General features: G+C 27.1%; 2 protein-coding genes across 4 annotated transcripts; both read left to right on the top strand.

The window, feature by feature from the left end:
- Nucleotides 1-6,316: 6,316 nt before the first annotated feature.
- LOC114125243 (ribosomal RNA processing protein 36 homolog) lies at nt 6,317-8,645 on the top strand. Its single transcript, XM_027988813.2, has one exon. It carries the CDS (start codon nt 6,879-6,881, stop codon nt 8,316-8,318), a length of 1,440 nt encoding a protein of 479 aa, XP_027844614.1. The 5' UTR covers nt 6,317-6,878; the 3' UTR covers nt 8,319-8,645.
- A 5,028-nt stretch (nt 8,646-13,673) lies between these two features.
- On the top strand, nt 13,674-20,552 carry LOC114125233 (lipid storage droplets surface-binding protein 1). Of its 3 annotated transcripts, none has more exons than XM_027988790.2 (8): nt 13,674-13,836; nt 13,909-14,049; nt 14,147-14,332; nt 17,020-17,191; nt 17,334-17,548; nt 19,200-19,457; nt 19,844-19,945; nt 20,059-20,552. In XM_027988790.2, the coding sequence occupies exons 2-8, from the start codon at nt 13,915-13,917 to the stop codon at nt 20,239-20,241; spliced, it is 1,251 nt and encodes a 416-aa protein (XP_027844591.1). In that variant the 5' UTR covers nt 13,674-13,836; nt 13,909-13,914; the 3' UTR covers nt 20,242-20,552. The 3 variants fall into 3 exon arrangements, with proteins under 3 accessions (XP_027844591.1, XP_027844593.1, XP_050052891.1); XM_027988792.2 differs by having other exon boundaries at nt 13,675-13,836; nt 17,388-17,548; XM_050196934.1 differs by having other exon boundaries at nt 13,793-14,049.
- The last annotated feature ends 1,891 nt before the right edge of the window (nt 20,553-22,443 follow it).

The following is a 22,443-nucleotide window of genomic DNA, read 5'->3' as shown; positions in this document are numbered from 1 at the left end:
GATGCCCGCGCGTTTAGCCCTTTCTACCGCGGAGCACCCGAAATATTCGCATTATCATATTATTATGCCCGTCGCGTATTATGGTCACGACACCGCGACGCAGGATAGTTATAATAATAATATTAATAAACGCTGTACATGGTCCTATAATGTAGTGTAAAAACGGATATACCTATAATATATTGTGTATAGGTATGTGTGTGTTGTTGTTCACGCATTCGTCATTGCGACACAATCACATGCACAATTGACGGGAAGCCTTGGACGGTCGCCGTGAAAACGGCGTATCGATTAAAATCGCTCTACGCGTCCGTTCAAAATCCAAGGGCTCCTTGTATTTCGAGTTCTCAAAACCCTCGGATTCGTTATACGCACACACTGCGGCGCCTGCTGTACTCGTATATAGCCATTTAAGAAAGTAGCACAATTTCAACATCCTCTTCTCGGAAAGAAAAAAAATAAAATGATTTTATCCCAGACGATTTGCCCTCGTACCTATACGCGAGATACCTACCCGTTTAACAACAACAACAACAACAACAACAACAACAAAAAAAATATTAGCTGTATTATTATCTTTGTGTTACGACCTATAATATAGCAAAACAAACTTGAAACTAGATAAATATTATTGTGTATGTATACTGTCGGATTATTGAATTTAAATCATAAACTTATTGAAAATGTATCTTATTCTATTACTTCGCAAACTCAATAAATGCAAATGCATAGAAAATACTTATATTTAAGTAGGTGGGTTTTCACAATGAAATTATAATACATGGATTATAATGATTACATTTCCTAATACATAAGCCCCATTATAATGTGTTATTATAATTTACAGATATGACTATAATATATATTTAATAGTTTATTTATATATAATTTATTTATATAACTGTTTAAGCTGCCAAGCAGGTATCCAGAAAAGTAAATAACTAATTTGTTTATAGATTCAGTCGAGAACCAAAATAAATTGTGCTTAAATCTGCACGACTGGACGCTGCCGTAGACTTTGGTGACACACTGACATGATCTGCACACATCACACGTAATTGTAACATTTTCAACTGAATTGGTAATATTATATAATTTTTATTTCAATGTTACTGTAATTGTAATTTGTAACACACCTGTTTAGGGATGAACTTTATGGTAGAAAAATAAAATAACAATTTTTGTTTTTTCAGATTAATCTCCGAAGTAGCTCAGTACCAAATTTGATGTTTATTTAGTTTAAGGGCATAGATTAATAATTAATACATATGTAATACAATGTTTTTTTTATTAAACCATTAATTAATAAAAATACAATATTTTATGCACGTTTTTAAATTTTTCTCTACTTTTTAATAGAAAATTAAAAATTTAAATAAAAATAATTATTTATTTTAAATAGTACTCAGTTGTTGATTTGTAAAAAAAATTTACAGAATGAATAATATCCAAAAATAACTACAGAAAAACTATACTGAAACAATAAATTCCTACAATCGATTACATTTTATTGATAATTTAAACCACCTTTGTTCAGATGAATCATTTTGTTAGGCACGCGTGTTTCCATTTTCAACTGTTAAGTGATTATTATAATTTATAATAAATTGTCAGATAGTCTAATTAATATTCTCATTAATAATTCTTGTAGACTAATACAGTTGTAATTGATTATTAGTAGTTATTAGCTTAACATAATATTATTCTATGTATAATACGATTATTATAATACTTATTCATTTAGCTTGATATAGTACATACATGATATATATATACTTATATAGCATTACCTATTTACTTATAGTTACACGTTATGTAGGCACTGCGTTAGGTATTTAGTTTCTATGACTCGTAGTCTTTTTTTTTATTTCAATAACGGATTGGTTTTTCTTGGAATTGTCAAGATATTTGAAAATTTCAACATTATTATGTAGTATTTGCTTTTATAACTGTTAAAAATACTTCCGCATTTTGTACATTCGATTTGAATGTTTATTTTTTTAATTTCTGAGCGAAGCAATGAATGCATTGATTTTACAATGATAATGTATTATTTTCTTTTTTTTAAATTATTTATTTATACATTAATCAAGTTTAAAGCTTTACAAAACCGGATGTTTAAACAAAAAATAACTATTTGAATTATTTTTTTGTAATTAAAAAAAATATTATTCTGAGACTTGAAACTTTTTAGTATTACAAATATTGTTTTTTTTTTTTAAACAAGGCAATTTTAAATTAATTTTTTTTAGAATAATTATTAATTGAATAACTATTTATATTACAAACCTATTAGTTATTACACCATTTAGTGGTACCTTTGTCGGTATTTACTTGCATAGTTGCATATTATAAGAATAGTTAGTAATACGAGTATTATATGACAAAACGTTATAAAATAACTATTGCATAATATATATTATTTGTTTTGAAAAAAAATCAGTTCAATAATCTACCACATTACTATCTATCATTAAAGTATCCTTTGAGATATATATGCTATCAGAGTATCTACGCTTATAATCGTTTTTCCAATTAAATTCAAATTTAAAACATCCATTACAGCAACGTAGGTACTCATAATGAATAGCTTATGTACTCGAAATTTATTATTACAGAAGAGCGACTTGCTGGTATTTAAATCTTTATTCGTCGATTTTATTGCTATACGCACTCTGCAAAAGAAAATAGATGACCTCAATAGTCGATATAGGTTAGGTATATATTATCTTCTTTTGTATTACTAATAGATACGATAGAGTATTTGCTATTAAAATATATTAATTTACTTACCCACTAAACATAATTATGAAACTTAATTTAATATAATTTATTTAAACTTTATACTGTAATTTTATATTATAAATAGCTGTATAATTCGACTTCGCCCGGGATATAATGAACAGACATGAACAGACATGAACATACAATGTTATAACGGTGTATCTCGATTCTCGATTTTAATATACCTCGCTTTGTGAACTAATTTGACCCAAGATTTGCTCTTGGAATATTTTCATCCATGGGTCAAACTACTCTTTCAAAGATTCTGAAACATAATTTTAAATTTTTTGAGTCTAAATAAGCTACAAACATAAGACATTGTCAATTAACTAAATATTATTTGGTTTTATTTAAAAAAAAATAGCGACGTATATGTGAGTTGTCTTGTCTATATTAATTTAAAAGAAATTGTATTTGTGTAACTAATGGCCACATTATAATATATTATTATTTGTATAAGAAAAATAATTATTCAATTTTCGTAAAAATGAATTAGATGTGTGAGCTACAACTGTAATTATAATAACTTATAGGTGTTGAAAAATAAAGCAAAGAACGCACTCTCTTAATAATCCCAAAAATTATGTACGCAACATTTGGTGCTAATTATTTTTCAATATTTGTCAAGTCTATAAGACTCTTATAAATGTAAATTTAATTTTTATATTCATATAGATTATAAAAAATTGAATAAAAACATATTATATCTTATGATTTTATCAGTAGTTAAATTGATTATGCACATTTTAAATTAATTATTGTTCGTAAATGTATATATATAATATGCTCGTAACTAAGTATAATTTTAAAATTCTCTAAAAATACGTTTTTCGGTAAATAGACTCAATAATATGATTTTTAATTGTCATTTCTGAGTCTATATTATGATTCAAATTATTCAAAATTAATCTTTTCCATCTATATAATACTTGTAATGTTAGTAGATGTTTTATACGTTGTATTATTTTAAAATTTAAAAAAGACAATCCATGCTTTGCAAACAAAGATAGGTGCATCATAGAAAATTTGGGTTTAACAATGTTCAGTTCCGAGTTTATGTTATTGTTAGTTTATATATTAGGGTGATATCAATATATCATTAAAATTAATGCTAAGATGAAAATAATGTAATTTATGTCTATATGTTGATGTGTTAGGTTTCTCATAATTTTTTTATTTTTAAGTTGATATCAGATACTTAGTACTTACAATATAACATTGTCTTGTCTTGAGCACATTAGGTCTGAAGAAGATCATAAAATATTGAAACACAAAAATGTTCATAACTTATTTTAAAACTGCAAACTTTTATTTTAATAAAAATGCACTTGTGACTAAATTAAATATCTTTTCAGCATACATTTTTAAAAATCAATTAAGTACATTGTAATCTTGTGCAAGGTCCGATTAAGGTTATAAAATATACCTACCTTATAAGTACAAATCAGTGGTAATATATCAATAGTAATGTAAATAAGATATAAGAAAATAGTAAAATGTATTTTCGATGTCCTATGATTAGACAGAAAAAAATAAAACCGCATATTATGCCGTTATTATAAAATCAATATATAATTACGTTTAGACAATTAAACCTGACCTAATCAAGACTATATATACCTATATTATAGTGTCTTATGTTAGTGTGTCACACGTTATATAGGTACTACACTTCCTTTGAGAAAATTCTTGATCATGCAACTAAACTAAACTATAGTAAACTATAGCCGAATGCATTTTTGCATTGTGGTGATTATTGCCTATTACTGGTTTGTTTGTTTTGTTTTGTTTATTTTATTTTATTTTTTTCATTACCTATTATTACGTTCTCTTCGTTAATTTCATTTATAATTTATCTGGCGATAAAAGCGAACGGTATGATTTTCACGGTATACCGATTGGACGTGGTCTGTTGGATGCGAAACAGCGAACGAATAACGCACGAAATGCAGGCTGAGTGGGAGGCGCCACCGCGAGATTCGCAAAAACACCCAAACGCCGTCCGCTCACCATGATAGGTGTTAATGCGATTCTTGCGAACGACGTGTGCGCGCACTTGACTACATGTTTGTCCAGATCACTGCCGAGTTGAGCGTGTCCTAACGCCATGATCGTCGCACACATCACATCTCAGGTAATATTGTATTGATTTAAATCATTAATTGTTTTTATATGCTATTGGACCCTGTTGAAGTCATTTCAAGCGTATTTCTATTATTAAAAAAAAAATATTTGGATAGGTAATTATGATAATGTATAGTCTTATAGGGTCTATTGTTGATTTTTCAACACTATTTCACTGCGTTGAGAATAATACCAGTTATATAGGTAAATAATATTACTAACAAATGGGTTATGGCTGTAGGATACTAGAATACATATAAATAATGGCAGATATCCTGCAACAGCTCTGAAATGTCTTTGGTCCGCTTAACAAACTTATAATTAATAAAATAATAACCAATATATTTAACACATATTTTAAATTTAATGCGATACTTGTGATATGCTGTTTTACGAAGATAATGTTTTATTTTGTGTACGAGTATATTATGACATTCAAATATCCGTATAATTAATAATCTTCGAGTAGAATTTTTAACGAATTATAGAAACAATTTGTATAACATACATTTTTTAAATTTTCCGATGAATGATTGTTTTAGTTGGTGGATTATTTATGCGAGTTTAATATTTACATATAGAGTCACAGACGTATTATGCAGGTTACACAATTATGAAAAAAATCTTGTATTTTATTACGATAGAATTGACGAAGCGTGTAATTCATTGACCTCTTTTAATGCTTTAATGGTCGATTTAATACAGAATAATAGCATAAAATTAAACAATAAATATAAACAGTAGGTAATTTGTATAGTCATGAGATTCTGTATTACATATGTAATATGCATACTATTTGAAGAACTGTACTCAATTTAAGTTCTTTGTCCTAGGTGTTTCAAGCAGCCACTATAGGAATTTTTCTGACGTTGAACACCATTATACCAACTATATTATCAAAATCAGACGACAACTATAGACTTGAAAAGACATTCGAAAACATCCGCTCATCTATTGATTCAAAAGTTGCTGAAAATGGTTATTTTAAATCATTTTTATCTCCAGATCAAGGAAGAAAAACGAGTACAGATTTTTCTCAATTACAAGAAGATGTTGATGAACAAATGTCCGGCTTAGATTTTAATTTTGATCAGTCTGCTTATGACAAATTCCATTTACCTCAAAAACAACCTATACAACCAAAATTTGTACTGAACTATGAACCATTAAGGCCTTCAAATTATATATCAGTACCATCTACACATTATTCAGATTATCCGTTTAGTATACCAGAACATCAAGATGATGGAGGTGACGGTGGAGATGGTGATGATGGTGGTGACGATGGAGGTGGTGGTGGTGGTGGCGGTGGCGGTGGTAATGGAGGTAGTGGTGGTAGTGATAATGGAGGAGGGAGTGGAGGAGGGGGTAGTGGGGGTGGTAATGGTGGAGGTGGTGGAGGAGGAAATGGAGGAGGTGGAGGAGGAGGAAACGGAGGCCTTGGAGATGGTAACGATGGACGGTTTACTGAACATCAATCCTTTGAACAAGATTACGATAATTTTGAGCCTCATAGCGGTTGGAAACCTATTCATAATAAAATACAAGGATCAGATATATTAGATAATCAGTTTAGAACAAGACCTTTAGTAAAAAAAGTTCCCGGTTACGGCGCGAATCGATTACCAATAACTTCTAATAATTACCAAAAACCATATACACAAAAATCAGTGTATAAAAAAAAGCAGCCACAGCGATTTGCTGATGATGCATATACGCAAAGATCAGTTGAAAATAAACGACCTTTAAGGGTATTTGATGATGGTGATGATGATGTACAACCATTAAAGTTACGTGGAAATAACAAAAGACCTTTAAGGTTAAATGGAGAAAAAAGACGACTACCATATAATAATATCCGCAATAATAAACCAGCAACAATTCTGGATGAAGATGCAGAAGATGTTGACGAACCTAGGCCATTACAGTCTAGACGATTTCCTACCAAAAAGCGACAAGTGTGTCAGAAAATGAAAAAATCTATGACACCAAATGATATTGAGGATCATGACATTATAGGAAGAAAAATGTCGTGTATGGTGTGCAAAGATTTAGCTTCAGGTGGTTCATATGAAAAATGTTCATATAAGTCAGACCCCATATCTGATGAATATTTTAAAGAACCAGAAGAAGTAAATCAATTTAAACTAAACAGATTCAAACGCAGGGTTTTACAAGGAAGAAAACGAAAGCGACCTGAAAGTGGTGAAGAAGTAGAGGACTATGAATACGACAATGTCAATGCTCAAGAGTCCGAAGAAGATCCTGAGTATGTTCAAAATGCAGATGCCGTAGCCGATTACGACAGTGAAGATCCAGAGAATTACGAAACGGCTGAAAACGAAAGTGAAGAATATAGATTGCCTCCATTACCGATAAAATCTTCTACTTGTCGTAAAGTAATGAAAAGGGGAAACGTATGTAATGTATGCCAAGATAATCTGACAAATAGACAGTATGAACAATGCGAATATGAAGAAGATCCAAAAAAGAACGCTTATGAGTATTCCACACATAATGTATATGGTAAACCAAGGTATAAAAGACAATTAGACAGTGACCGAACATACGATGATTACTTCAAGAAGCTATTCCCGGAACTTGGCTCAAAGCGGAAGAGTAGCATTGCTACTAAGTTTTCGTCAAAAGATGGAGACTTTGGATTTTTAGATAACGGGCAAATCGGTTTTAAAAAAACTAAATCTTTGTTGCTCGGTGATAAAGATTTATCGATTGATTTCGACTCAGGGGAAGAAAGTCCAGTGAACAAGATGTTGGGTGATTTCCGTAATAAAGATCGTTCGAACTGTAAGAAATCGCTTAAAGATAAGATGACGTGTTACAAGTGTAAGGACGATAAGGGTTCGGAGACGGAGGAATGCATGTATATTACAGATAGCGCTCCAAAAGATAGGAAACAGTCCTATCACGAAACAAAAAAATTCAACACCAGCCCAGAGTTGTTAAAATCTATTACAAATGCGGACAAGTCGAATGAGAATAGTAAACAACAGCAGCCAGCTTCGTCGTCGTTGACGCACGTCTATGCTCCATTGTTTGGTTCCAGTTACGAGCCTACAGCAGAGTACTCGCATATTCAGCCGCGGTATAAGAACAGAAATTACAGACTTCGCAGAAAACCGGTGACTGAGAATCACGCAGAGTCCACTGAAGATGATGATCTGTCAGAGGCTCAAAGTGTGGAGGATTACGATTATGCGGACGATCCTAGTAGCAAACAGGTTTCAAGACACGACTTGCCTGACGTAGATCCGTTTGGACCTGAAGGAGCGTATAGCGAGGAAACAGTGCCGGTTTATGATCCAACATTAAGAACTTGGTTACCAAGATATATGGTAATCAAGTCTTCTGAAGAAGCAATGGTTGACGCAGAACTAGGATTCGATTAAAACGAAAGCATATTAACGTACATATTATTATATACAACTTACCTACTTATAATATACGTTAAAAAATGTGGTATCAAACTACATATATTATATGCATCCATTTATCAACCAAAATATTATACTTATTATATAAACTGGTGGTATGATAAGGGTATTACTTAATGACTTAATGGTTCATTATTATTATTATTACGTTGTTGTTGTTGTTGTTGTTAATGTTTTTGTTGCTATTAAAATTATTATAAATTTGTATTGTATATCGAGATTCATATTGTATTTCTATACTATTCATGCATATAACATGTAATATTTATGCATCTAACTTTATTTTATTCGTTATGTAATATTTGATTATTATACTAATAATATAATTTATAATTTATTTTATAATTATTTTGCTTTAAATTAATAAGTTTTGAATAAAAAATATTATGTTGTAACTTAAATGTAATTTTTTTTTATAAATCATTAGCTGTATTACTCTACTTCACTCTGAAAAAAATAACTAGGTAACTTATTCTGTAAACCTTTTTGGTATATATAATATATATATATATATATATACAATATATATGAGTATATGTATACAACAGAGCGGTACGCCGGTACTCATTTGCCTGCTGTTATTAACATTATTTTTCTTATGAATTTAAATTTGATAAAAAAAAAAAAATTAACTGAAATAGCATTAACTTTTGGTTCCCAGTATTTTTTGTTATTGTTTGATGTATAATTGCTGTGAATCGTTCAATTGCACCTGAAAAATTGCATTATTGACCTCTTATTGATTTTCCATTATCAAAATACAATACAATATAATAACTTCCTATTTTATTATCTGCAATCAATGGCAGCCATTTAAATATGCTATTTTGTAAGCCAAAGCAAAATGTATGCGTGACTGCATGAGATAGTTCAACCTAGATGGGTTGAAAAAAAAGCTTCAAACCATCCTCGATCTTCAAAAAAATCTACAAACCTACTGATATAACTTTTATTGAAAGCGGACCAGTATAGTGTTGTTGAATTTATATTTTATAAAGAACAAAGAAAATACAAATAAACATTTTTTTATACATGTACACAAAGATAGATTGTAATTAACAACTAGTTATAAAATATATAGTATTAAAAACATTATATTATATTAACCTGTAGGTAATAATTTGTTACGAATGAACAACCAATAATAATACATTATTTTGATGGATTTTGAAATGTCTGTAGTACTTACAATAACAACAATAGGTATTATGTTTAAAATACGTTTTATGTTGTAAGACTCAAGATAAAACATTGTAGCTGCGGATAGACCTACGTGTCGACATTTGAGAGAAATATTGAATCTTCGCATATGGTAAATAATGCTGAGTAGAGTAAATTAGATGTATTCAAGGGCATCTACAGGTAAAATCCATGGGGAAAGTAGAAAAATTTTACTCAGTACAATTTAAAAGTAAAATGTATTTCTTTCACATCATATAAATAATAATAATAATTGATAAGTTATTTAATGAAGTTCAAAACTCTTTTGTTGGAAGCTACAAAATAATTCATAGTTTAGTCTATACTCTATATATTAATACTTTCATTTCAGTGGTATTATTATATTTTCAGCTGGTAGACTTTCCTTATATTTATTGTTTTTTTTTTATTTCAACTGACAGCTGAGACAAGAATATCATTTCTAAATCTTAAGTTTCAACACTTCTACAAAATAAAATAAATACTATTGCATATTTGTACACAGAAATCAGAGTTGAAAAAAATGTATCACGCGATAACACGATGTTCAATATTATATTACTGGTACTGATGTAGAATATAGATTGTAGAATAATAAATAATGTAATCATTAATCAATGCAAGACATATCAAAAACAAATTGTAATATTAAAAACGTTTTTAAATTATGTGTAGTGTGTACATTCGAATTAAGGATATTTTGTAAAACAAAAATAGAACACCACACGGCTTATGGGTTCTGCACCTCACTCCACAGAGATGCGCTTGGTTTTATTATTAATCATTAAAATAATTAAATACCTATTTATATTATATTATTTAATATGACAAAATTAGAACGTTTTAATCTTAATATTGTACTATTTACATTATATATTATTTTATATAATTTTTTAAAATATAAACGTGTAAAAAATAAAATAAAATAAAAATAAATAATTGGGTTTCCTATACCATTATATAAAATTGTAAGGGGTTTTCTAGGACCGCGAGAGGGTTGGAAGAGGGTGTATTGTAATTAAATGTTCCAATATTCTAACGACGCTTTTGAAATTTTTTACAATTTTTTTTCACAACGTTGTACTAAATACTTTCTTGAATGTCACCACATCGCCCGATATTTATTTATTTTTTCCGGAGGGGTGGGAGATGGGGGATTGTATTTTTATGTTCCCATTATTAATAAAAATATATTTATCATTAATACTTATAGAAATATTTCAATACATTTTCATTAGCCATTTTTTATATTTATTTACCGATCACATTAAACGATAAAATTTGAATAAAAAATTCTACATATCATCGTCTGAAGGAAAAATAAACAACCAATCACAGGCGAAGCTGTGACGGGTCGGCTATATAACATAATTAATTACGATAGAAAAATGATAAAAAACATTTTTATTTTAAAATACATTCTGCTATTATAATTATTTGTAAAATCAAAACATGCACCATACTAAATAATGATTATGTTAAACCCGCTATTACAACTATTATTTTATTGATTAAATCTTCCGACTTCTTTGTATTTTAACATTTGTTACTCATTAGTCATCATCTATATAATATACCTATATGTATATTGTACATTTATATCAATATTTCAATTATAGAATAAACACACACTATACTATATAATAGGATTGACCAGTACAAAATATACACCTCAAACACTTTTCAACATTTCCGAATTATTACTTGATATAATGACATACGGTAGTTAGTTTGACAAACCATCAACACGAGTGAACTCACCGCTACACTTATTAGTAGCCATCTTCAAAAACAGTCAAGTATTATTTTAAATATAATAATTATTATAGATTTATTATAAATTAAACATTTTTTATTATTGATAAGAAACTTGATGTATATAATGCTTTAATCTTCAATTCTGGAAAAATTATCCATAAGGAATGGAAAATCTTCACTGAATAACTATTTATTATTAATTAATATCGTAACTAGATTTCCCCGACTATTTTATAAAATAATAAATACTTTTATAAATCATTAAACTTAAAACCATATAATTACTAAGCCATAGTGTTCTTTAAAGGCAAAACAATTTAAAAAAAAAAAAAACAAAAAACAAAAAATACGATATTGAAATAACGTTATAATAATAGATGAACTATCGTAGTATCGTTATTCCTGAAGTACCAAAGTACCTATTATTTAAAAAAAATAAGTATAATTAATTAATACTATAACTTACTACTAAGTATTGATTTTTCAGGTATCTTCATTATTCATAAAAATAATTATTTATTATTAAATTATCATATCATAAACTCTTAAACGATTATAATAAAATGTCTGACCAATAACTTATAAGATTTTTAAATAAATGTTTGAACCGGTTAAATTAAGCATACCTACTTATTACTTGTTTGATGAAATTTCTATTTTTTTTTATAAAGTTCAACATATGAATACATAATATATATGTATGTAATTCGAAATCTTTAGGATAAAGATTTTTTTCCAGAATACAAGAAATAATATATATTATTCAAAATTTAACAGCGTTATGAATTGCTTTAAATATTAAAGTCTACCAATCTCAAACAGTTGTAGTGTAGTTACTATCACAAATTTCTTATAACTTATAAGCTATTGGGACATTTAAAAATTATGTAGTTTAGCAATGTGCATTGTTTTTGTAAAATTTTTATTGGGTTTGATTGCCATTTGTGGTGCATAAATACTATGGAACTCTTATTTTCAAAAATGTGATTGTACAAATTTAAATAAACGAAAAATTAAATAAATAAACAACACCTTATTCTAAATTGAATATTATGCATTCCTCACTTTGTTATAAATGTATAAGTTATTTTTTATAATATACAACGTCTGTGTTAACTAGATATATTATTACAATCTAATATCTATATTGTATAATGTAAATAATAATTTAATTAATCACAACTTATGTCCGATACAATATATTAGAGAAATAATGTCTGAAATGCCCTTTTGTTGATTTCTGATCTACATTTAACAGATAACATCTATTTGTTACTATGTATTCATAACGGTAATAAACTAATACACATGTATTTTTAATTGTATAAAACATTAATTGATGTGAATTCCTACATCATTAAAAATAATTCAAATGTATTTAAACCACAAAGTACAAAATCACGGATGTGCTGTACTTAAGGATACATAATATAGTGTGTTTTCGCCTTAGAATTAAAATTGAAATAATATAACGCTTAATATTTATAATAATTTTATATACACGTGATATTTGTATTGATTTTATTTTTTTGTCTGGTGCGAATAAATTCGTGTAAATATATTGAATATCTACCATATTAATCCATGTAAGAATAGAAGTTAAACGAAAATCACTTATTATTTCAAATAACATTTCAATGATTTTATTACATATTTTTATAGTCAACGATTATCAATGTAAGGAATGTATTGATACTTGAAACCAAATTATTGTACGAATATATAGCTGTATCAGCAATAAACCTATTATTTCAAATAGTGTTATTTTTAAGAATTTATAGGATTTACAATAATAATAACAAAATGCATTTTAATATTATTAAGTATATTATGCTAAGTCATCAATTTTAATTATGGCTGTCGCTACCCGTTTCAATTACCTAATCCATTACGTTACAATTGTATAATATAATGTGTATTGTTCTCTTAATTATTGTGTTATATTTAGTAAATATTATGACATAAGTTCAAATACTTGATGAGACATCACTAATGTAAGACTCCGCACTTTTATTTTTTAACCGATCAAAGTCTTATTTAAATCTAGTTAATTCCTAGTAAGTACTAATATTATATTCTAGTCACGTAAATATACACATCTTATTTATCTAACAAGGTTATTGTTCATACTTCAAATTTAAATTTTAAACATTTCTTTTAGTCTCTTACTATTGTGATTAAGTTATATTTTATAACATATAAATATACATACTATTTTTTGGATACGGGTCCAATGTATCAAACTTTCTTTGATCGATTTCAACGAAACGTTATAATATTATATATACTTACACCCTACATGTGTTTGAATGTACTGATAACCTTTGAAAGGTCACAATATTTTAGTCATCATTACTCATGCACGTACCTATAAACATATATAGATTTACATACACACACACACACTACATGATATACCTAGTATATATCACAGAAACGTACATTAATAACGCAGACTGCTAAAGATTTTCGATTCACTCAACCGTGTGGTGTCGAAGGAGAAACATATTTATAGGTACATTTTTTTTCTCTACATCAGTGATAGTAGTGTACCTTTATACATTATAATTTCTTTTCATACGTATAGATTTTCATGGTAAAATCACCAACAATGACGGCTGCGAGTAAACATGATTTGCCTCACTTTGTGGCCATTAACAGGATTATGAAATTACCGGTGGTATCATCAGGTGTCAACAAAGTGACATACGTTTATGTAAAAGTTAAGGTAGGTACCACTATATTGCTTATTTTATACATTTAGTATATTGATTTTTTCAAGGGTTATTTTTAACTATCAATAATTTGTGTTTAAACATACATAGATGTCAAATAGAGTGATTGGATACAGCTTGGAAAGCGCAGAAAAGACCGTTTTGAGTGTAGTGGACATGACTGTTCCATTAGTAATCAAATTTGAAGATCCGATTAATAGAATTGACGATATTATGTGTAAGTCATTGGATGTCGTCGAGCAAAATATACCAATGGTCACTTACACTCCAGAAGAGGTGAGTGATTTTAAAACACTTTGTTACATTATTATTATTACATAGGTATAATAACAGTTATTTTCGTAGCAGTAATTTATTTAAAAAAAAAATTAAGTTACCTTTTATTATTATTTTATCAAGAAACTTAACAAAAATTATAGTATTGGATTATTTTAATTATTTTATAAATTAATAAATATATAAAACCATGAAAACCAAATTTCTTTTCAAAAATAATTTTTATTTTAACTCAGGGCCGTTCTTACAGTGGATCCAGTAATATATTTTTGGGTGGGCTCGTAAATTTAACCACAAAAGATAATACAGTAAAATGATGATTGAATGCAAAAATATAATATTGTTTTGTTATTCTTCATGCACGATTACTTAATATATAATACATATAATAAATTCTAAAATAACAACTTAAATGCCAATATTCAAAATTTAAATTATTGTTTTTGAAAATTTTCTCTGGATCTGCGCCTGGTTAACACATAAGAAATTCTGCCGGTTATTTATATATATATATATATATGCATAGTTTATTATACACTAATCGGATATTGAAAGAACGGCCCTTAGTGGGTTATTTTTAAATTGACTGATAAGCTATTTTAATGGTTAACTAAACTAATTAAATTTTCAAGTTAATCAGAAAATAACTAAATATTTAAGTTATAAAGTTAGACCAATTAACTTTTTGCTGTTGTTAATGACCACATTTTGTATACACCACTATATCAGACAGTGACCAGTTATTTTTTCAGCACTTTATTTTGAATTTCACCTTGTTATATCTTTAAGCCTTAAGGAAATTTAACATTTAAATTTTTTGGGATTTATAACACTAAGCTATACAATTAACTTTATAATATACTAAATATATTATTAAAAGTATAATATTTATTTATTTTTTAAAGTTTATTATTATAAAATCAATAGTTTTACCTATGAAGTACCAAGTGTGTTTATCCAATATCCATATTTATATTTATTGATAAGAGGATAAATCATATTAGTGATAGCTATGGGTGGTGTTTTTTTATATTAGTAAATAAGTAATAACTCATAATGAAATGAAATTGTTATGAGGTCTGAGGTACGATATTTAAATCACTTCTACTATAGTTTATAGGTATAGTAACTATCATACGTATTATTAACTATGGGTGAGCGGTGGGTATAAAAATTAGGTACGTAATATGCAAATAATTATTTAATACAGCTTTTCTTGAATAAGGATGTAACTATACAATAATCATATTAAGTTATATTAAATCATACTATATTATAAATTATAATAAATATAAAGAAGGTCGTATCACAGAATAGAACGGTTAACTAACCTAATTAAATCTTATTATTAGACCTTAGTTTGTAATAATATAAAAAAAATATAAAAGCATATTAAGCATGGAGCTATATGAATGTATTAGTGTTCCGATTGATATAACTACAAAATTCAAAAATAGATATATAATGATTTAATAATCCAAAACTTAATTTGAAGTTAAAATAAACTGATATATTTTCATTTTAATTTCATATTATCTATTATCTGATTAATACTTGTTCTATTAATAATAATAATATGGTTAAACGTGACCTTCCTAAGTATATTATTATATAATAGTATGTAACAATCGTTATAGTCTAATAATATATTATGTATAAAGAGAGTAAGTATATTATATTACCTACTTATATCATATTGTTTTTGATGTTATAACTGATATTACCTAAATTATAGTAGAATATTGATTATTTGATTTTCATACAATATGTATTTATCATTGATATAATATTACGTAGGTACATTTATAAAAATGCTGATTTTTAATATTAAGTTCAGAGTCAACATAAAAACGAAAAAAATTATAATTCAATTGAAAACTGTTGATTTATCAATAAATTAACTACATAACTTAAAATGTCTCTAGGATATTCGAGTATACCTGATTCAAGTAATATATAAGAACATTGAGTGGGGGAGAGTAGTCTTTTTTGAAAAAAAAAAAACATAATAATATAATATATAAATTATAATATACTCAATGATATTGATACAGGTAATTTATTATAATTATAATTTTAAACTATAGGCTCATTAGTTAATATGATAATATCATATAGTATCATATCATATAGTTTAGCTAGGTTAGGTATATCGTTTTCATTTTCCAAGACACATCATTGATCAATGATTAATTATGCACTAGGTGATAATATACCTTTGCTCTGTTTCATTGTTATTCTATTTATTTTCCATAACCAACTCGTATGTTCGTCGTCCAAGGTAGATAATTTTGACCTATGTCCAATAAACGATAAGCATTAATACATACAAATTAAACTTATATATACATATATGTATATTTAATACATATAGACACCGGAATCACCCGTATAGGCCGTACACAAATAAGAAAATTACTTTTAATTAAAACTGAATAATAAATAATAATAATAATAATTACTTGTTATACTACAGCATTACAATATTAATAGTATGTATATTATAGTACAAAAGCTTTATGTGTAGGTATATGATGTGTATTATATTTATGTACTTTTATACGAATAATATAATAAAAAATAATTTTGAATGGTAGTTAAACTTATTTGTATAAGTTATCACTTTTAAGTCAATTTCGTTGAATTTAATTTAATCTCTATACATCTCTATTTGGTTGATTTTTTAGATTTATTTCACAACCAAGACCTATGTCAAAGCCAAAGTCGAGCCGGTTCTAAAACGCGCTGACTCCGTAAAGCAGCTCACTATGTTAGACGACGCATTGAGCGTGGCTGATAAATACGTGGACAAATACTTGCCAGATAAGGATCCAGGCGAAGACGTCGCCGATAAACCGAGTAAGATTTTTTTCATTTAAAAATTTGATAAAAAAAGGGATTTTTGGGCTTTTGTTTTTAACAGACGTACAAAGTATCTATTACCTACATAATGTTCCTACAATACCTATGTGATTACTAATTATAATATCATATTATATAGTCCCGATTTATATCCAATTTCGGCAATATATTGAGTTGTTGTTGCCTACTGCAGGTACAGAAACGTCTAGTCAGGCAGTGAAGACCATAAGACACGTCAACCATTTTTCCAGAAAATTGCAAAGGCGCTTGACACGTAGAACGATTGCCGAGGCTAAGCTGCTCAAAAAACAGGGATATGATACCGTTCAATGCTTCGTGTATTTTGCAGATCTCGTGAGTGTTCATTTATTATATATATTTCTAGTTTCAATAATTGTTTTTGAATTACAACAATATAACAAAGATTGGATCGTTATTTTTCGTTTGAGTATATAATTTTATCGAATTTGAATTTGGAATGTTTATGAAAAAAATTGTGTTTTTGTTTGGTCGAGATTTTAAGGTTGTTACGAAATAACTTACGAGGAAACTTTTATACAATTCAATTTTTAAGCATTGGTTATCAAAATTGAAAATTGTAGGTATACATTTTTATTTACAAAATAATTTTGAATATTTTTGTTAAAATTTGAATTTTAAACATTTAAAAAATTAAGTGTCTACTGACTTAGTATCTATTTATGATATTATGAACAATTTTCAAAGAAAAATATCTGGGATCTTATAGTAAGTTTTAAAACATTTTGGCTAAGCATACATTTTTTATCAATATTTAAAAAAAGCTAAATATATTTAAAACTTTCAAATGTCTATAAATAGTTTAAGTAAAAGTAGAAAGTTTTAAGTTTCCGATATTAATATTTTTTAATTATATAAAAATATTGAAAATTGTTTGATGAGAAATCTTAATTTGAAATATTGTTTGAATAACCATTTTCATAAAAATATTATTATCAAACGCTCATCAATATAATTTATGTAATTAGTAATTACTAATTGTGATAACTTTTAATTTGTATTACATTTTCAAACCTTATAAGAATTTTAACTGTGTATATTCTGTTTGATAAACTTACTAGGAACTTTTTATTAATAGCCATGGTTGATGTCCAACTTCACATTTATTTATTTATTAATGTCTTATTATTTATCATTTATTTCCATACTTCAACCACTTGTATGTAATAAAATAAATTAGTAACAAATAACAATATGAATATAATAATATATTAAGCTCAATATGCTATCGTTTTATATACATAGCTTATTATGATATGTGAATTGTGAGTCACTATAGCACGTTTATATCATTTTTTTCCTTTAGTATAATATGATGAATTTATTCAAACTCTAGTTTTTGGAATTTTAAAGCATAATAATAATATATTTTGTTGTCTTAAACTCCATTTTTAAAATGTTTAAATTGTGACTATTATGAGCAAGTAGCGTAATAATAAATTATCTTTTATTTTTAAAGATTAAAATTTTTGAAATATATTGATATAAAATCAAGATTGATTATAGATAATATGTTTTAAAATAAAGTTGATAACTACTACTAATGGAAAGTTATAGAATGTTATTGAACATTTCGACATATTTTAATGAGGTATTGTTTTGAAACTATAATATCCGTTTAAAAATCATTAATTAGCAGGTTTTTAATGTAAACAATTTATCATTATACGTTTATACAACTTTAGTTTCAAAACTAATTATAAAAAAATATTAATTATTATTATTGCAAAATTATAAAATATGTGATTACATAATATACGTAGGTTGTTTCGTTGTTCGTACCCATATTATTTTATATAATAATAATTATTATTATTTAAAAGTTAATATCAATGGTCATGAGAATTTGGAATAATTAGATGTTCGGATTGTCCGGTAATTCAATACAGAGATGCATAGTTTATTTCACTGAAATTACTGTACACGGGGAAAATAATTTAAGCTCATAAATTGTGAAATTTTTCAGTTGGCCAAAGATCCTAAAGCGTTTTCGGAAAAAATGAAAGCCATATGGAAACACCTTAGCGAGGATGAACCAGAAAATCAAAAGCCACCGGAAAACATTGAACAGCTCATCGAAATGTTATCGAGGGAGGGAGCTAGGCGTTTCGTGCACGTGACAAACTTTTTGGCCAAAAACGTCAGTATGGGACCTACATATTTGGGAAATGCATTCACCTACGCTACCCAGGAGGCTGCCAACTTGGCGGACCAAATTATAAAGGTGTGGCTGACAAATAGTTAATACTGACGTGATTAGGGTGCATATTTTTTATTGGCACAAAATTAAGATAGAACCATAAATTACGCAGAAATATTTTCGGAGAAATTCTGAAACTTAATTTATTTTGAGTTCCTACTTTACGTTCAATATAACTTCATTTGTAGCTGATTGGAATCGTCAAAAATAATTGGTTTGATCGATATTTAATCAGTACCTACCTATGGACCATAAGCGTTCACTGAAATGGTTGAATTTCTTAAGTTACTGCAGAGTGTCCCAGATATTGCTTTTCATTCATAAAGTTTTTTATATATCCCTAATTTTATAGTTTAGTCAAATATCAGTGAGTGCTATAATTATGTGATACAATGTTTTAATATTTTTAGTACGCCCATTTGGAAAATGCAAAAGGTACAATTGTGAAATTTACCAATGAGCAGTTGGCCAAGTATAAGACATTTATTGAAGATCTAAGGAAAATGATATTGGTAAGTAAAGTCTTTGTTAGGTACCTAGTAACTAATAGTCTCTAGAGATTGGTATTGTAGTGGTGAAAACTGTTTGGTGGAATTTGTATTAAATTTGTTTAAAATAATTTCAGGAGTATTTATCGTCAGCATCTTCAAAAGTAAATGATTCTAAAAAGAAAGAAACTGAAAAAGACAATAAAAACACCGTTGCGGTTGCAAACGTCAAACCTCCAAAAGCCAATAAGGCGAATACTGCACCTGCACCATCCCAAACTACAACTGTTGCCAATGTAACGACCAACGGAAAATCTTAATTTTAAGTTTTTTTTTAAATATTCAACCATCGAATACTGCATAATATTTTTGTCAGTTATATTTATTTTATTTTATACGCATCTGATTTTTAGAATTCTTTGTACTTTTGTTTTGTTTTTATCTTATTTTTTTATAATATGTGAACTTATTGCAGTATAATATAATACATGATATAATGCAATTATAAAATATTGTTTTGATTTTATAAGTGTATGTTTTACACACAAATATTTATAATTTGTATTAGAAAACAAATATATAAATTATGTTGTATTGTTATTTATAAATATATTTAATTTTGTATTCAATATTTATAACGATGTCATGTTATAGGTTATAGTTTCTAAGTTGTACCTAAGTACCTAACTTTGTAGGGGTTAACATTTTTTATTTGATAGTTAAAACTTAATATTACGACTTATAAGGTTAATCGTATAGGTAAGAGGAGAAATTAAATACACAAACTTAAATTGATAGTAATGAGATGGTATAAATAGTTTAACATAATATTACTTTCCATATTTTGAATACTATTACTCTGGAGCTCCCTCGCACCTACGTTTAGGTATATAATATTTGGCTATATATTTTATTTTTCAACTGAAGGTAGTTTTACTAATATTGCAATATCTACTCATAACAGTCTACAACACTGTACTATTGACTGCCTATTTCAGTAGTTGTAGTATATCATATTATTATAATATTCTGTTGTGTTATATTGTGTATAATATAGTTTAGGAACTAAATCTAAATAGAGAACAAAGCAATTAATTAATATAAAATAAAAAACATCTTATCATTCCTATCAAGTGAGTTCATCTAAAAATTATAATTTTTGTAATCATTTTACCGGTAAATAGATAGCTATATTATACAATTATCTGGCCATATTTTTTTTATCGTTAAATTAACGTAGATTAGGACTATTATAGCTGTGGTACAATTTTTATTTTGTTTTTCTATATGAAATATTAAGATAAATACATAATATGTCTATAATTCGTAGATAGATTAGTTATTACTCATCATATTTACTATAATATACATAATATATACAATATACACGTCATAGCAATTTATTATTACATTCTCTTTAAAACCTAACACCATTAAGATTATTGGATTTGATACTAAATAATTAAATTGCGTTTATTACTGAGTATCTAAGGCCATAGATTCTAGCTAGAACAAAACGGATTTTTTTGTTTATAACAATAACTTACATTAATTTTCTTTACCTTACATTAAAAACTAAAAAATATTTAATATACAGTATTCCTATATACCTAATACTTTATTACATTTTTTCATTACAAAAAAAAAATGGTGATCAAGTGGGTAACGCTCTGTTGTGCAGTAGGTATCGGGTGGACCTCGGACATATAGGTCACTTTAATGGGTATGTTAAATTTGAATCCAATGATATCATTGAGCCTGGAATTGTAATTTATATATTTATTATAATGTACATTAAAATGATAATAGTTTATGATCGAACATTCTAGGTATTTTGAATTTCATTATGGATATGATATGAGTAATATTCTAACCAAATGCCTATTATATATCTACTTAAAAATGTATTAAAATCCCTTATTTTTTCATAATATATGAAAGATGAATCACTATTATATATTATATGAGTATTAAATTTGAATCCAATGCTAAGTATCATTGCATACGAAAATCTATTCTGAATGGTAAATGATAAGTCAGCCTAGAATAGATATTTTCCATTAGGTGCTGAAAAAAGTGGTTTATGTTTTAATGGACTGAATACCCCAAAACCAAATCTTGTATAGAAAATGCCAATTTAAACTGCTAGTGTATGTTTCAAGCCTTCAAGTTTATATGGCACATTGTAGTTGTTGTAAGACAATAATTGTAAATCTTAATTCTATTGATAGTTTAGATTAGTAAGTCGTTTATAATTTAGATATTGTCATGGACCTCTAACCTTTGAAGCTTTTTTGAAGTCTTTTTATGTATTATAATCATCTGTTTAATCATTACGTGACTCTAAAACATATTAATCTTAAGTCAAAGATAAATTTATATATTTAACTAAATAGACAATTACTTATAACTGTTTAAATTAAACAAGTTTGAACTTTTTAGCTTATTATATAATAGGCTAATTGGTATTATATAATGTGTTATCTTCCTTTATTTAAGTGCTAAAATATATTTAAAATATG

Source organism: Aphis gossypii, chromosome 1 (genome assembly GCF_020184175.1).
Source record: "Aphis gossypii isolate Hap1 chromosome 1, ASM2018417v2, whole genome shotgun sequence".
NCBI lineage: Eukaryota > Metazoa > Arthropoda > Insecta > Hemiptera > Aphididae > Aphis > Aphis gossypii.
The sequence above is the reverse complement of the archived record's forward strand: the minus strand, read 5'-3'. Positions and strand labels throughout refer to the sequence as shown.

Coding starts and splice junctions, on each gene's coding strand:
- LOC114125243 (XM_027988813.2), top strand. CDS start 6,879: ATGAAAAAATCTATGACACCAAATGATATTGAGGATCATGACATTATA.
- LOC114125233 (XM_027988790.2), top strand. CDS start 13,915: ATGGTAAAATCACCAACAATGACGGCTGCGAGTAAACATGATTTGCCT. Junction 14,333..17,019: donor TCACTTACACTCCAGAAGAG/GTGAGTGATTTT, acceptor TTGATTTTTTAG/ATTTATTTCACAACCAAGAC. Junction 19,458..19,843: donor TGGCGGACCAAATTATAAAG/GTGTGGCTGACA, acceptor TAATATTTTTAG/TACGCCCATTTGGAAAATGC.